We start from the raw sequence: 16,935 nt of genomic DNA, 5'->3' as shown, positions 1-16,935 counted from the left end.
ACTAATTTTTACAAAACTTTGTGCGATTTTTTTTTATTTTAATGACGGAGTTCGACCCCAAATCTCGTAGGTATTAGGCGAAGGGCAAAAATAAAATATAAAAAAACAGCAATTTGAGAGGCAAAAATTAGAGACCAGTGCCTTTGAAGGGCAATCCGCACAAAAAAATGGTTACTACATTGTTCAGGGTTGTAGCCGATACCCGGGAGCATAGTTAAGATAGCTATGGTGCAATTAGTGTACTCGCAAGAACCTGGTAACGTTTTATTCCCACTTATTGCATAATCATGTTGGATCAGATTCCCTACATGATTCCTAATACCGTTGGCTTCTCACAAAGTTTTCTTTCTTTTATCTTCTCACGAAGTTTTCTTTCTTTTATCTTTTTTTTTTTCCTTCAGTTTTTCACAAATATGTTTAATATTCGCTTTAAAATTTTGATTAATTCGGATTCGTATAGGATAAAGCCTATTAAAAGGGAAAGTGCGCCATACCAAAAATTTTCTATTCGCAGAGCTTGAATCCAAAACTTCTAGTTAAAAATAAAGGGATCTTATCCATCCTATCATAATCCTTGATGGTCATTTCCTTTCTATTTGCTCTCTCCTCTAATTTCTCTGTTTCATTAACGTATAAAAACGCCTATTGGGAAAATAGTAAAATGAAAAACCGCTACACGAGATGGATTCAGATCATAGAAGGTAGATGACCGTCAGCACGACTCTTCCCAGCTCGTTGCACAAAGTATGAACTAAGTCATTGCACTGGCAAACTTCCCTCACATGGTCTACAACTGGTAATATCTCTATAACTCATTTTATTACTATCTTAACCACTAGTCAACATAGATCTACTACCAAAACATTATCAAAACTCTCATATCTATACTTTTTTCATTTCAGTTTACACGATAGTTATGACTTAGATGATGTGCTCGAAATTTAAATGATTAAAATTGTAACATCTGTATACGCATGACATGATAAACATTTTGAAACGCCCCAAATAAAAATATGTTATATAAAATTAGAACAGAACTACGCTTAAACTTAAACAAACATTGAATATGATTGAAAACAATTAGTATTATTTTCTAAAATTACAACACTTCCCATGGAAATCATTTTACTCCATATCAATCCACAGTATAATCCTCAGGATTCAATCTAAATTTTACAAACTATTTCTTGTCAAAAAAAGTTTACAAACTATTTCGTGTACTGCCGTCTTGAACATCATAATCCAAGTTTAAGGTACATACTAAAGCTCCCAAGAACGGGAATTAAGCTGCGATACCAACGAAACATTAAAGTAAATAAGCATAATCTATAGAATTATCCTCGCTGACTAGCTTTTTTATCTAATAAATTAGTATATTGCAGAGTCCGCTTCTACTCAAACAAAAAGCCAAAAGTGATATTATCTATCTACTTCTTGTCCAGCCACCAACATCTATAAAAAATGTACCGATCATGCATATTATGTATATTCAAAGTAGGAACATGAGCTAAAAAGATAATTGCAAGCAGAGTTTAACAAAGAAAAGGACAAGTGTTGACAATTCGTAACAATGGAGTAGGCTCTGAGAGTGCAGTTAAATTCATTACCTATGATACGAACGTAATATAACAGATTCAGTCATAGAGCACTCTAGAGGCAATCTCAAATTTACAGCAAAAATGAACGTTAGGTCAGCTTCTCTAGAAAACTACAGATATGTAGAAGTGAAGAAGAAACACATAGTACAGGTCTCTGCATAATTCTAATTCCCAACTCGGGTGCCATAACAGCTCACTGGAACAGGATTGCCACATCCAAGTAATCTCCTATCTGCAGTGACCAAAAAACAAGTTAATACCAAATTCCAATAAGGATGACGTTAACGATCAGATATGAACAGAGTGTTACCTGAAATTTAAGTTCACTCAACGATTTGCTGCCACTATCTGGTCGCCTCATATTGGGATAAGAAAACGTTCTCCCCACCTTCACGTCACAGAGAATAAATTCTATAAGATCACTGTTGCTTGAAAATATCATAACAAGAAATTTTACATCAAAAAATGGAAATGGCAATCCCAGATTTCTCACACAATAATAACATTCTAACAGTAAAATTTGATGAAACATTGCCACCCTAGAAACCTAAGGATGGAAATACTATAATTAACTCACTTTTTTCAAATCTCATAACTTCCTAGTTTCCTTTTATTCTGTAACGATGGGGAATTGAAATTTAACCATTATCAAACTACAACACATAGCATTTATGGACCACAAGAGCATTAAAGAACAACATTTGACCAAACCCTACTTGAGCAATTTGGCTCATTAATAAGGCAGAAGAATAAAGACGAAAGCGAATCATCTCAAGTTTGATTGTCAGCATTTTCAACTCTCTAGTTTCATCAGTCACAGCTCAGTTTCAACTCTCTAGTTTCATCAGTCACAGCTCAGTTTCAACTCTCTAGTTTCATCATCTTTCTGGAACTATATTCTACAAGAAGTTTGGTTTAGATGGTGCAATATATGTTTTCTTTACCCTAATACAATCCTCTAGTCACATTGATAGCATTTTCAATGCACCAAAGACATTTTTGTTTTCCTTGAATTCCATCCATACCATATGTGCACATTAACGGAAAGTTGACAAAATAAATGTGCTTCCGATGATAGTTTCAACAGTCACAGAAGATGCCAATGAACAGAATATCCTAGAAAAGAGGGAAGGCAGACAAATGAGAAGATAAAGGTCACTGACAGAGGCAGTAGCTCTCACAAGATAATTCGAGAGGAATATGCACAATAATATACAACAACGGGGCTTAAAGATGGCCATCAAATCTTCATATACACACCATATACCCGTCGACGCATATTTGAAAATGCTTGTGGGACATTTTTTAATTATTTCAAGTATGCCCAACACATAAGACTACAATCTGGTTGGATAAAACCAGGGATAACTAAAGTTTAAAGCAATAACAGAAGGAAAGTGAGAAAAGACAACTCTTAAACAGTCCTCTTAATACCAGAGCCACAGATAGCCTAAACTTTTGAAAATTTTGCACACAGTGACAATTAAATTAGACTGTACAAGACCGAAAAGTCAGTTGGACATGATGAAGAACTTAATCAAATTGAACATGCAGGATGAACAAACTTTAAAAGAGGTAATGGCAACACGTGATATCATGTTTATAGAGGTCAATTGAAATATCGAACGATTTAGCAATGATATGTTCTGGAAGTTTTAGTTGTCTGTCACAGCAATAATCCTTTATTCTAGTGCAAAAATAGTCTTATCGAACATGTGAATATGAAATTGACATCTTGCATGAACTATGAATGTGGTAGATACGCACTCAATATGACATGTATCATCAACCATTGAAAGAGTCACAAGATAACTAAAAAAAAGACACCAAGTTTATGTAATAACATGCATATAGAGAAAGAAGTAAGAGAGACCTCTCTGACGACAAATCGCCCCCTTTTATCAGGATACACAAAAGCAAAAGACAAAGTTGCGTCTCTTCGTCTTGCTTCTGGAGCTACCTCTTTAACCTGAAACAGTCACAGTAAGTAGATAAACCAGATAGAACCTAAATGTTTCAGCATGCAAATATACTGGTATATAAAGAAAAAGTGAAAAAAGCTATAGAACAGCTATACTGGCATGGTCCCCCAAGCCAATGGCCTACAAATTGTGCTACAGAATTGAAGATGAATTTGATTACTTACACTGCCGCTTTTTCCTGGCATTTAGGTAGGCCAAAGTAAGGTTCTTTTATTTTTATTTTTGAGGAAGGTAACAATATTATAAATCTTCAGTACAACGACTGTGCTGGAAGCCATATTACAAGTTCAAAACAAGCAAAAGTATAAATTCTTGTTCTTCTTCCAAGGATTCAATAATGTCTAACAGGGAATCTACATCTTGTATGAGTTTTTCTTTGCACCAGAAAGGAAAAGTAAAAAAAGGCAGTCTAACTTGATTTTCCGAATAGAACTACTACTTCCTTCAAACAAGTCCTCCCAAATAAGGAGTAGTAAATTCTGATTAGTTGGTTCACATATAACCATAAGAGAGGCCAAGTACTGACAGAACCTGTCAATAACAAAGAACATCTACTGCACCTTGTTTCAATGATGTTTTTATATGTGAACTGAACAATATGGAAGAAGACTCCCCACTCAAAAGGTCCAACAGCTCATCTCCCAGACATTTAGTCATACAAGTCAAGGATAAGGCACATTACAAAAATTGCAACAATCTCCTAACATCTAGAAATGCTTTATGCATGCAGGCAGATAGTGAGTAAATACACATTGAGGGAGCGAGAAAACAACTAAATTGGAGAGGTCAGTTATAAAATATATTCTGTGTGTTACTTTCTTCATACCAGATCAGTTAGTTCACGCAGGGTAGCATCCATCCATGTATAGATTTGGACCTCATCTTTGGGTTCCTTGCCTCTCACAGCAAATTCATTGTCATTGTGATGACCACCAACCTGAAAGTTCCAAAGTATACCATCCGCTGAGTGTATCATTGATCTACCATAAAGCAATGTAACTTTTTGTTTCATACTTGCCTTACAAGTGGGTGAAACCAAAAATATGCTCGCAAGGCCACTTTTTAACATTAATTAGTGAAGCATACACAAGCATATACATTTTTAAAGGGGAACACGACACGAAAAGCAAAATCTTACAGATAACTTCAACTACTTTCAGAAATTCCAAAGCTGGTAAAATGTAAGGGCTACATCTGATAGATCTTTGTCTTCCTCAAACAGTTATTCCATGAATTTTAAAGAAAAAAGCAAGAAACTACAGAACTTCTTGAAAAACATTTATAACTTGCCTTCTATCAAAACATAAATCAAAGTACAAAAAAGCAAATGATAGAAAGTTCATCTGGAGTACATACCTTAGTGAAAACACGAAGCAACAGAGGACAGGTCTGGTTTTCAACGGAATCCCCAAAAACAAAAAAACAAAACAGGGTCTTGTAAGTAACTTCCAGTATGCAAAGAAAAATGCTCAGTTTATGTGCCATGAACGCACATTAACATAGCAAGTAAGAAAAAGAAATGCAAAACATTGGTAAATGTTACTAGAAAAAACATGCTAACTCGCTGATAAGGAGAACACACAAAAAAACTTATTCGAAAAAAAAAGGAGAACACACAAAAAAAGAAGAAAAAAACAATCATTAGATTACTTCTGACAGCATGTATGGTCCCAGGATAATACTAACACTGTCTTCTTCCATTTTATTGGTTCATTTATGGCAGGCTAAAAGTTTGTGTATGAACATATCCTTGATATAATCCTCTCGTAAAATCAGCATAGACTTGGAAGAAAGTAGCATATCACCTTTGCATTTTTTTTTTTTCAATTTACATAGTGGTGCACTCTCTTTTAACTTCTAAATTCTCAAACTTACATTTGTTTTTGGGCTAGTGCCAAACTTCCATTTACCAAATCAATATCATTCCTTGAAAAATAATTCACCAGTGTGAGACTAGTCAACGTAGTATTGGAACACAACAGGACCTAATGGAGCAAAATAAATTCTAATGATATGGCGCCAGCCCAATGATGCAATATGAATTTGGCAGCTATATCATGGGAGATGAGATAATGCTTGGGATGGTTGTAACGGCTGCAATTGATGCAGTACACATCTGTTGGAAGCTTGATCTTCGGAAGGTGGACACGAGTTTCATTAACTGCATCAGACCCCTTAAGCGCAGTTCCTTAATTATGCATTTTACCCCAATTCTTATTGTAATAGTTACTTTTAGGTCATTAGCTAGTTAGGGTTCTTTAGTACTCCCTCCGCTTCAATTTATGTGAACCCATTTCCTTATTAGTCCGTGCCAAAAAGATTGACCTTTTTCTAAATTTGGAAACAATTCACCTTTATGCAATGATTTATAGCCACACAAAATATATGTGACTCATTTGACACCACAAGTTTAAAAGTCTTCTCTACTTTCTTGAACTGTGTGCCCAATCAAATGGGTTCACATAAATTGAAACAGAGGAAGTACTATATATTATGTTGGTGTAAGCATTTTAGAGTTTATCAATGAAAATTAACCTTTAGCTCTCTTTAGTATAGCTTAGCTTAGCTTAGTTTTTAGCTAGATTTCTTCTCAAATTCCATTTTGTATCACTCAACTAGTTTAAGATTAAGGCATAGTAGTTGTTGTAGTTGAACAACAATACACCATAAACATAAGGTCTTTTCTACACCAAAACCCTAGTGAGTCCACAACAGCAGGATTGCTTCCCCAAAACACCTCGAGAGAAAAAAGAAAATAAAAAACACAAGCTTACAAAAGAACACGGACATGATTTTTGAGTTAATGTTCAAAAACACCCCTAAACTATCACTTTTTTCGCGAGTTTCATACCTCAAGTATCCATTGTTCCCTTTACCTACATAAACTATCACTCTCTTTGTATTAAAACACACCTCGATACAATACAGAGTTGGCCAACTATCTATTGCATCCGTTTCAATTTGTTTGTTTGGTTTTTATTTGGCACGGAATTTAAGAAAGTAAAGAAAACTTTTAAATCTTGTGGTCTTAAGCTTAAAATACGTACCAAAATATCCTTTAATCCAGTGGTCAAAAAAGGAAAGTAAGATAAAGAAATTGAAACAAAGGAAGTAATACTATGGGGCCAGCCCAACTAGTTTGAGAATTAGGCATACTAGTAGTTATTGTTGTTTGAATACCAATACACCGCTCTTCTTCACCAAAACCCTAGCAAGAAAACACCTCAAAATAAAGAACAACAGCAAAAGCTTACAAAACAATACAGACAACACAACACAACACAACCTAAACCTAAGCACTGTATTCCAAAGTCAGGAATGGAGCGGACCTTTTCACGATCAACAGGTTGGAGGCGGGGAGGGATCCTTTGAGGAGGTGGGCCGCCTCTAGGTGGAGGTGGTGGTAATGGTCTTCCCCTTCTCTGTACATCCGCCATTCTTACTTTCGTCTCCTCGGTCTCTCACTCTTAACACACAACAACAGGGTCTGGGTGGGTGCAAGCAAGTTTTCTCGCTTTTGGGCCTTATAATGATATATACTTATCAGAAGAACCCTGTTGGGCTCACCCATTTGATCACTCACAGCCCATTCCAAATCCCTATATACAATTAAGCATTTTTTTTGGCATGGATGTTCCTTCAAACGCACCGCTACATAAATAGTTACCTTTTATCATTTCTAACTAGATATAACTATAAAATGTAAAATTAACAAGTGTAGCTACTTTTCTTTAAAAACGCGTGTATTTCTGTTTTTTTGAAATATAGAGAAATACAGTGAACAGTAAACACGCTCCAGTGAAATCAGGAGCTATTTATGGAATAGATTTTTTGAAATACACGGAAATACAAAATCGGGTTGAGTAAAAATAGGCTATATTTTTTTAACAGATTCTTCTTTTTCTTTTTAAATGGTAAGTTAAACTAAATCAACCATATTTCACGCATTCCATAACAGCTCACGAATCTCTCTCAACTTTTATCACAATCAAAACTTTTTGAATTAAAAAATCACTAAAGATCTGAAAACTTCCAAATATAGAAAAATATATGCTGGAATACAATGAAATATGATTGATTATTTAAGAAATATAAAGTTGTAGTATGCGTATATACAATGGAATACAATGAAACATATCAGAAACTATTTCATAAATTAGAAATACATTGAAATAGAGCAAAATACAAAAATCGTGAAAACAAAGTGGAGTGAAAATAGGCTCTATACCAAAAAAATAAAAGATAAATACATTTAAATACAACGAAATAATATACTGAAAAATTAGATACACTGTTTGTTGATACACTGAAATATACTGAAATATTTTATCAAACACTTGGTGGGCATGAAGCTCCACAACTCTCATCAATGGTGTTTCTACAACAACAACCTATTCTCTTACTCCTAAATGATGCTATAATATCATATTGCTATAATCAATACTATTCTTCATCATTCATAAGATAAACAACACCACATGATTAGCAAACATAAGAAGGATTTTCCTTTTATTTCGGCCTATCCATGGAGATTTAGCAAACAAATTGTTATGGCTGAGCTTCGCCCATTGGCTGGAGATCCTCCACTGCTTTTCTTGTTGCCACTGATGTTTTTTTGCTTGGAGTATCAATATCCGCCATTAAAATGGAGAGTTAGAGCTTGTTGAAGATACTCTAACAATGGCCGAAAATAAAATTAAAAAAAAAAAATTGAATGAAAAGTGAAGGTAAAGACGATGAAATTTATGAACAATTGAAGAGAAATACAACAAATAACATAACGAAATTTAGTTACCTGTAGAAATTGGGTAACTGATAAGGAAAAAGAAGAAATCGTGCTAAATATGGTGAAGAATAATGGGAGTAAAATAAGGTTGTGAATTGAAGATGTGAGAGAAAAATATTTGAAAAAAATAAAAGAAGAGATTGTGGGTAAGTGGGAGAGAGGTACCTTACTTTTAGGGAAATACACTGCAGTTACAAAAACAAGTTATAGATGGTAATTTGATAAATAATTAAACTACCAAAAATAATTTAAAAAAAAGGTAGCTATTACTAATAAATAAGTCTTAGAGGTAGTTATGAGCTGTAAATTTTCCTTTAATTTTTGTCTTTCATAGCTGTGGTCTTTAATTTTTGCTCATTTAATGAAAAAATTCAAATCTGATTTGCTTGGCATAAGTTCTGTAACATTTTTATCTTCGCAACTGAACTTTTGTTTTGCTTAGCATAGGTTATGTACTAGTAATTAAGTTATGGCGGAATAAGTTGTATAGTGTTTTTCAGATTATGTGTTGAGTGTTGAAAGTTTTATCGTGTCCGTCATGAATTGTGGAATGTTATGATACATATTCCGACCAAAATCTAAACTTATGCCGCGTGAAAAGTCTTTGAAGGGAAAAAGTTAAAGACCACCCCGAAATAAGGTCATTTGTGCGAATGAACGTAGTTTCACATGGCGCCTATTTGGTCACCACATTTAGTTTGTACCAACTTTTTTCAAGATGAAACAAGTAAATAGCCAATTTTAACACATGTTATAAAATATTAGCTATAATTTTTTTAACTACTTCTTTTATACTGAAAAAGATTTGGATAAAAATATCCCCAATTAAAATATAGAAGGAAAATTTACATGCCATAACTACTCCTAAGAGCTATTTATGGATTATAACTATCTTTTGCAATAATTACATTTTGTAGCTACTATACATGAGGCATTATAGCTGAAGTGGTCATTGGGCATGTGTTTTGCCCTTGTGCGCCCAGGTTCGAATCCCGCTGGCCACATTTTTTTTTCTAAGAAATTGCAATTTCGACTGTATTTTCGTGTTTTTAAATACACCGAAATACATGTTGTTATGGTTCACTTTTACACGTGCGCACAAAAGCTATACGAGGTTGTTAGTGCTCTAATTGGATTTTATTATTTTAGAGTCGTCACCTAATTTATTTGAAGGAAAACTAGAAAAATCGGGTAAAAGATTTTTCAAGCAAGAGAGAAATCTTTTTGGTACCAAAGTTCGAGGTAAGAATTTTGGTGATCCCCTAGAGAAGGTTTTACGCACCCTATTATTAAAGATCCGTAGAATACGATTGACCTACGACCCTTAATGTGTGATTAATGTATTATTTGCTTAAAAAGTGTTTAATTTTCAGCAAAAAATGTCATTTATTTGTATCATAAACTCAATGAAAAATTTTGGCAAAAAATCCCCTTAAAAAAAGGGTTTTTGGGGTTTAAAAATCCACATAAGTGTTCAACTCACTTCATTTCCGGACTAAGACACACCCGAAATTTCTTCCGAGTAGAGTCGTTACTATTTTAGTCCTAATGAAATGAGTTTTATTTATAGGGATTTTTGTTAAAGTCCAAATTATTTATTTGAAGCCCATATTAAGTCAATCCGTAATTCAGTCGTAGTCCATCTTCCTCAAACTTAGTCCAAGTGAATTTCTCCTCAATTTTCAGTCCATAAAGTTTGGGCCTTTGGCCCCAAAATACCTTTTATCTCATTCTTAAAAAAAAGTTTGTTCAAGTTAAAGGCAAAATAAGTTCATATTCTTGATTCTAAAAAATTGGTCTTTTACATCTATTCTTTTCTCAAAATTCAGTCTAAGTTAAAATCCCCAACAGTCGTTAAAATATTTCTGATTCAGTCCACATTATAGCTAGAATCGTACATCCTTGTTTTCCCTTTAAAAGAAAATCTTTTATGGGCTTAAGGCCCAAAAGCTCATTTCCGTTTGATCCCATTTATATTCGAATTGCACAAAGGGCGGAAGGCCCAAAATCATTCAATTTCAATCAAGTTATTAGACCAGTTTAGACTTAAGAAAAAATTGAATACCGATTTCATGCAAAGTTGAGATTAGCCGAATTTGAAAATCTTTGGGCGACATTCCTACTAATACTAGCGTTTTTCTTAAATTCTAACACTCATAGTGGTTTCAATATTATACAAGCATATTTTTACAAATACACATAAATATATTGATGAAATAAAAAGGAAGGTTAGGGTGGTTGGCCTACCTAAGCCCACCAGTTGCCTATTTTCACCCATAGATAGGCCTTCGATAATATTAGCTTCCTTTTCATTTTTTCTTTGCGGACTCGATAAAAGAAGAGAGTTAGGCCTCAGGCCCAACATGTTTACGCAGAATCAAATGGCCCAAATGGCCCGAGATGAGGTCCCATGCAATCAAAGAAAGGGGAGAGGGGAAATATTGTTAGAAGATACCTATTACTCATCATTATACTAATAAGGCCTTAAATGTAAGAAAATATACCCAACCTTCGTATACAGATGCAAAGGGCAAACACTTTCATCATTATCAGACAAATAAAGCAGAAACAGGGGCCCAAACAAAGAAAGGGTGCGGATAAGCCCAAGTAAAACAAAGAAGAGCATGCAAAGGGGCCAGGCCCAAATATCAACAACAAATACAAATCAATTAAGTGAAACTTACATAAACACCTACCTTTTAATACCTTCTAACAATTTATAGCTACTTTTTCTATATTTACAAATTGTAGCTAGTTTTTATTGTATTCGGTTGTATTTTGCATTTTTGAAATACAGGGAAATACAAAATCCGGCAGAGTTCGCGTTTTTGAAATACACTGAAATACAAAATATGGCAGATTAAAAATAGGCTGTATTTATGGAACAGATTCTCTTCTTTCATTTTAAATGGTAAGTCAAATTAAATCAACCATGTATCACGCATAACGGTTGAAGTTCCATAACAACCCACGTTTCTCTCTCCAAATTACTCCATTCCAAACTTTTAGAAATACTTCCAAATACAGAAAAATATACACCGAAATACAATGAAATATGGTTGATTGTTTAAGAAATATAAAATTGCAGTATGCGTATATACAATGGAATACAATGAAATATATCAGAAACTGTTTCATAAATTAGAAATACATTGAAATACAGCGAAATATACTGAAATATACTGAAACAGTACACTGAAATATACTGAAACATTTTATCAAACACTTGGTGGGCATGAATCTCCACAACTTTTATCAGAGGTGGAGTATGCATTGGATTCATGCCGGAGGGGCGGTAGAATAGCGCCGTTATCAGTGAGAGAAGAGATTCAACAATTATTAACGAAAAACAGAGAGCAATTCGATCAAAAGAGCAGTTTAATGGTGGACGGGCGTTGGAATTTGAGGGCGTGTTGATGCACTGCACTTTCTTTGCCTTCACTACTATCCTTACAATAGAAATCCCATGGCCGGTGAACCACCACTGCCGCCGCGGAGAAGAAGTGGCAGTGTCAGAAAAGTAAGGAACAAACCAAACAAGATCAAGATCCTTCAATGGATTCATCGAAGAAAATCCCTTCAGAGATTGAAGAAGAATCTCCAACTTCCACACTACACAGATTCACCAAAAATCCAAGAAGAAGAAAAAGTTAACAACTTTGAGAACAGTTCTTCTTCTTTTTCATCAAATTCTTCTTTTTCCTCTGCTTCTTTTGGCTCAATGAAAATCAAGAAGAAAACATATAATCATGTTAAAGAAAATGGAGAAAAAAATAGTACTCAGAGTTCGGGAAAAACATAAAAAAAACCCGAAATTGAACAAGAGTAGAAGCTATTGAAATGGGGCTTCAAGTATTTTCAGGAATTTGATAACTTGTGGAGCTGTGGATACTGATGAATCTGGAATTGTTCCACTTAGAAAAAATAAGACTTCTTTAACTGCTTCTGGTGAAAAAACAGTGAGTTTTTCTTCAGAGATTTGTAAATCAGAGAAACTTGGAGGGTCTCAAAGGATTTTTGGTACTGCTTGGAATCAGCAAACTAATGGAAGGAAAAGCTGTGATGGGGCATTCAGTTCGTCAAAGAATAAAAGTGAATTTGGCAGTCGTAGATCAGTTTCTGCTAATCATAAGCCAATCAACGGAAGTAGATCTCACAGATCGAGGGCGGCATTCGGAGGGTCCAGGCAAGGGAAGTAGATCTCACAGATCTGGGGGCAGGAGAGGGAACGGAGAGAGAGAAAGAGAAGGGTGAAGGAGAAATAGATTTGAGAGGTGAGAGAAAACCAATTTAAAAGATAAACTTGTGAAATACAGGACACTAGTTGTGATGTGTAATTTAAGAAAATATTTTGGCTATGAACAATAAATAAAATAAAATAAAAGGTAGTTATTATTCATAAATAGGTCTTAGAGGTAGCTATGACAAATAAATTTTCCATCAATGAATTAAAGGGTAGGGGACAGGCCCATTTTTCATGTCAAAGCAGTGGAAAGAACAAAACAGGCCCAATATATTATTTACAAGGCATACAAAGGTAAGATTATGAATTCCACTTGATGATAGACAAAACATACTCCGCCGAAAACATACTCCCCCGTATAAACTGAATTCTACTTGAAAGGTAAGATTATGAATTCCACTTGATGATATACAAAACATACTCCCCCGTATAAACTGAATTCTAAACATACTCCCCCGTATAAACTGAATTCTACTTGGTGATATGCAAAGTATACTCTCCCATATACAATGAAGTGTATACAGGTTGTATATACCTTGTATATTTCATGTGTAGGAGTACAGTCACAGTCCATAATACAACAAAGGTAAGAAGAGGCATAATATATGTCATGTCAAATACACATCAACTACATTAGGCCAAGCATGATACATTGACAACCTTTTAATTTACACACTGTTCATGTCAATATTCTACACTAGAGATGAACATTCTTTTGCAATTCCAAATTAAACAACAGAATTTACGTTGCTCCAAAATAGGAACAACCAAAGAACAGATTCTTTGCCAACTTATACTAACCTGGTTTCATCCAACAATTCCACAAAAATGAGACAAAGCAGTAAAGTATGAGAGGGGAGTTTCATAAGACACAAACATTTAACTTTAGTCATCAGTTCTCATTTAGTCAGTTTTTACACTTAAACAAGGCTAGGGGGCATGCAATGACATCACATTTCATCATTTTAGACATGGATAAGGCAGTCTAACTGAAATAAACTCACTCACAGGTCATGAAGGAAAAGTTAAGCCACTTTAGATGCAGCAGTGTCAATTCAAACTCACAATATACACACAAAGTGTCATAAAGCGAAAAACAAGGTCAAACATGTCACCTCCTAGAAAGTTTAAGCTTCCTTTTAAACCAGCAAATAGACAGATAGACCTTATTTCACTACAAATGGTATGACCTACTCAAATATGGACACTTACAGTATTCATAGGCAAATTTTAGGCAAAGGAAGGAGCACAGGACATCATTGGTCATACAAAGGCATGTTTCTCATTTACACAAGAATTATAGACTAGTTTCATAAGCAATTGAACCAACATACATACACTAGCCAGATTTGACCATCACATATGCACTGTAAACCATAAAGAGTTGACATTAATAAAGCAACAACATCGAGGGAAATGTTTATGACAGACCAGAGTAGGCTAAGCTCATTATCCAACAAAGTAGAGTGGTTATCTTACAGATCAAACAGCCTCATTTAAGTCTCAAACTAACATTATTTTTTTCCAGTTCCTTTTATAGGTACTCCATTACTGGACTGGTTTTAAAACCTACTTTGCCTCTTGTTACAAATTAGAACTCATACAAATCAACTAAAGGGGAGAGTACTTTAAAGTTTTTTAGCAAAGCAAAGGATCAGGCCATATCTTAAGTGTACTAATGACAATATTAAAAGCAAACACACATAGAGCCTGTTTGGATGGGCTTAAAAAAAGCAACTTATAAGCTGCTTTAGATAAGCTACGCCAAACGGGCCCAATTAATTTTTTGGGCTTATTTTAAGCACAAAATGACTTTAAAATTTGCCGGCCAAACACTCAAATCTGAAAACAGCTTATAAGCAACTTATAAGCCAATCCAAACGGGCTCATAGACTCTCAGAGACTGTCACACTTAGGCATTTTAGCAATTAAATGAACATGCCTGGGTTCCAGATCCTACATACACACCTAAAATCTAACTTAACCTCTAGAATATAACCTTGTCATGCACTAATAGGTAATAAAGACTGTTTGAAGTTAATCATGGATAGTAACAGACCCCCAAAAACAATCTAAGAGCCCGTTTGGATTGGCTTATAAGTTGGCTTATAAGTGTTTTAAATTTTTTTTTTTTGAGTGTTTGGTCGTCCCTAAAGTCATTTTGTGCTTAAAATAAGCTCAAAAAAATAATTGGACCCATTTAACTTAGTTTATCTAAAGCAACTTATAAGTGAAAACAACTTATAAGCCAAAAAAATAAGTTGGACTACAACTTATTTTTGAAACACTATAAACAAGTAAAACCTTAAGCTATAAGCCAATCCAAACGGGCTCTAAGTCGGGCAAAGATTTACGAGGACTCATTCAAATAATAAAGAGATTTACAGATTCATGAGGGTTGCTTATACTAATCATCTAAGCACACATGTATTAATAATACACTTAAAGATTAACCATGATAACCTTTAACTAGTTCCATCATATAATGAGATTTAGGCTAATTAATGATTAAAAAGGGTTTAAACCAACATGAGCAGTAATATCATACTGATTGTAAATAAGATAAGCCCTATGATGCCACACCATCTACCATGCTAGATTAACAACTAATTCATAAGTACTTATCATAAGCAAGGCATGAATACCTTTTAAGCTAACTTAATCTAACATGCTTGCAACCTAATCTAAGCTAACATATACAAATTATCCAATCTAACAAAACACTGATAAACAAATAAGCAAACTAACTAAACTAGAACATACAAACACAAGCATATCAAAACTAAAAACACAGAAATCAAAAAATGAGGAAAGGAAGAGAATTTACCTTGTGCGCATCCTTGGATGAGAATGGACCTTGAAGACTCTTCTTCTCCACCCGAATTGCTCAGCCACACACAAAAGAACAAGAAAACTTTCAAAATTTAACTTAAATCAAATAGATAAAGGTCTCAAAAACATAAACCCTAGTTAATTTGATTTTTCTGAGGATATTGATATTTCAGTATGCTCAAAGGTCCTCTTTTGAAATGTGAATAATGGGGTTCTTTATCTAGAACCACCAATTCTCAAAACCTTAATCCACAGTCGACGTGGGAGTATAGCAGCAGCAGCAACAACAACAACAACATGCCTAGTTGGATCCCACAATGTGGCGTCTGGGAAGGGTAAAGTGTACGCAGACCTTACCCCTACCTTGGAAGGTAGGGAGGTCAATTTCAAAGACCCTACCAAAAGAAAACAAGGAAAACAAGGAAAAGAGTCGATACGGACAAGCAAATCAAAACCATGTGAAAATGAGAAATAGCAAGAGCAACGTGTCATGATAAAATAGCAAAAATAGACAAGACCAACACATAGAAGTCGGATAAAAATACTCCTAATACGAGAAAGGAAACCTCGCTGCCCCCTACTAGCCCTCTACCCTGATACTCGACCTCAACCTCCTCCTATCACCGGTCATGTCCTCGGTAAGCTGGAGTAACGCCATGTCCTGTCGAATCACCTCTCCCCAGGCCTTCTTTGGCCTACCCCTCCCTCTCTTTAGGCCCACCACTGCCATCCTCTCACACCTCCTCACTAGCGCATCAACGCATCTCCGCTGCACGTGGCCGAACCACCTCAACCTCCCTTCCCGCATTTTATCCACCACAGGGGCCACACCCACCTTATCCTAAATTACTTCATTCCGAATCCTATCTCTCCTGGTATGCCCGCACATCCATCTCAGCATCCGCATCTCAGCTACCTTCATCTTCTGGACATGCGCTTTCTTAATCGGCCGCATTCCGTCCCATACAACATAGCTGGTCTAACCACATGCCTTGTAGTAACTTTCCCTTTAGAATAGGCGGCACCTTTCTTATCACACAACACCCCCGATGCGAGCTTCCATTTCATCCATCTCGCTCCAATACGATGTGTGACATCATCGTCAATCTCGCTAGTCCCTTGATGATCGACCCCTGTGTACTTGAAACTTTCTTTCTTCGGGATGACCGAGTATCCACAACCGCACGTCCTCGTCCTCTGTGACTCCCATTACCGAGCTTGCACTCTAAGTACTCTGCCTTAGTCCCGTTTCAACTTGAAACCCTTCGACTCCAGAGTCTGTCGCTAAACCTCCAGTCTCGCGTTAACACCACTCCGCGACTCGTCAATAAGCATAATGTCATCTGCAAACAACATGCACCACGGTACCTCTCCTTGAATATGGCTTGTCAGAGCGTCCATTGCCACAACAAACATAAACGGGCTAAGCGCGGACCCCTGGTGCAGGCCCATCGTGACTGGAAAGTGTTCTGAGTCACCTCCAACCGTCCTTAC

General features: G+C 35.5%; 1 protein-coding gene across 1 annotated transcript; it reads right to left on the bottom strand.

Moving 5' to 3' along the window:
* Nucleotides 1-1,508: 1,508 nt before the first annotated feature.
* Nucleotides 1,509-7,044, bottom strand: LOC132068550 (histone deacetylase complex subunit SAP18). The gene is made up of 6 exons (XM_059462175.1): nucleotides 6,910-7,044; nucleotides 4,937-4,969; nucleotides 4,407-4,517; nucleotides 3,472-3,567; nucleotides 1,909-1,986; nucleotides 1,509-1,830 (listed from the first exon to the last, which is right to left on the bottom strand). The coding sequence occupies exons 1-6, from the start codon at nucleotides 7,015-7,017 to the stop codon at nucleotides 1,792-1,794; spliced, it is 465 nt and encodes a 154-aa protein (XP_059318158.1). The 5' UTR covers nucleotides 7,018-7,044; the 3' UTR covers nucleotides 1,509-1,791.
* Nucleotides 7,045-16,935: the final 9,891 nt, after the last annotated feature.

The sequence above is a fragment of the Lycium ferocissimum genome, chromosome 8 (assembly GCF_029784015.1).
Source record: "Lycium ferocissimum isolate CSIRO_LF1 chromosome 8, AGI_CSIRO_Lferr_CH_V1, whole genome shotgun sequence".
NCBI lineage: Eukaryota > Viridiplantae > Streptophyta > Magnoliopsida > Solanales > Solanaceae > Lycium > Lycium ferocissimum.
The sequence above is the reverse complement of the archived record's forward strand: the minus strand, read 5'-3'. Positions and strand labels throughout refer to the sequence as shown.

Excerpts from the sequence above, each read along its gene's own strand:
- LOC132068550 (XM_059462175.1), bottom strand. The coding sequence starts at position 7,017 with ATGGCGGATGTACAGAGAAGGGGAAGACCATTACCACCACCTCCACCT. Across the intron at positions 4,518-4,936 it reads TGCTTCGTGTTTTCACTAAG|GTTGGTGGTCATCACAATGA; the intron begins GTATGTACTCCA and ends TGGAACTTTCAG. Across the intron at positions 1,831-1,908 it reads TGAGTGAACTTAAATTTCAG|ATAGGAGATTACTTGGATGT; the intron begins GTAACACTCTGT and ends TGGTCACTGCAG.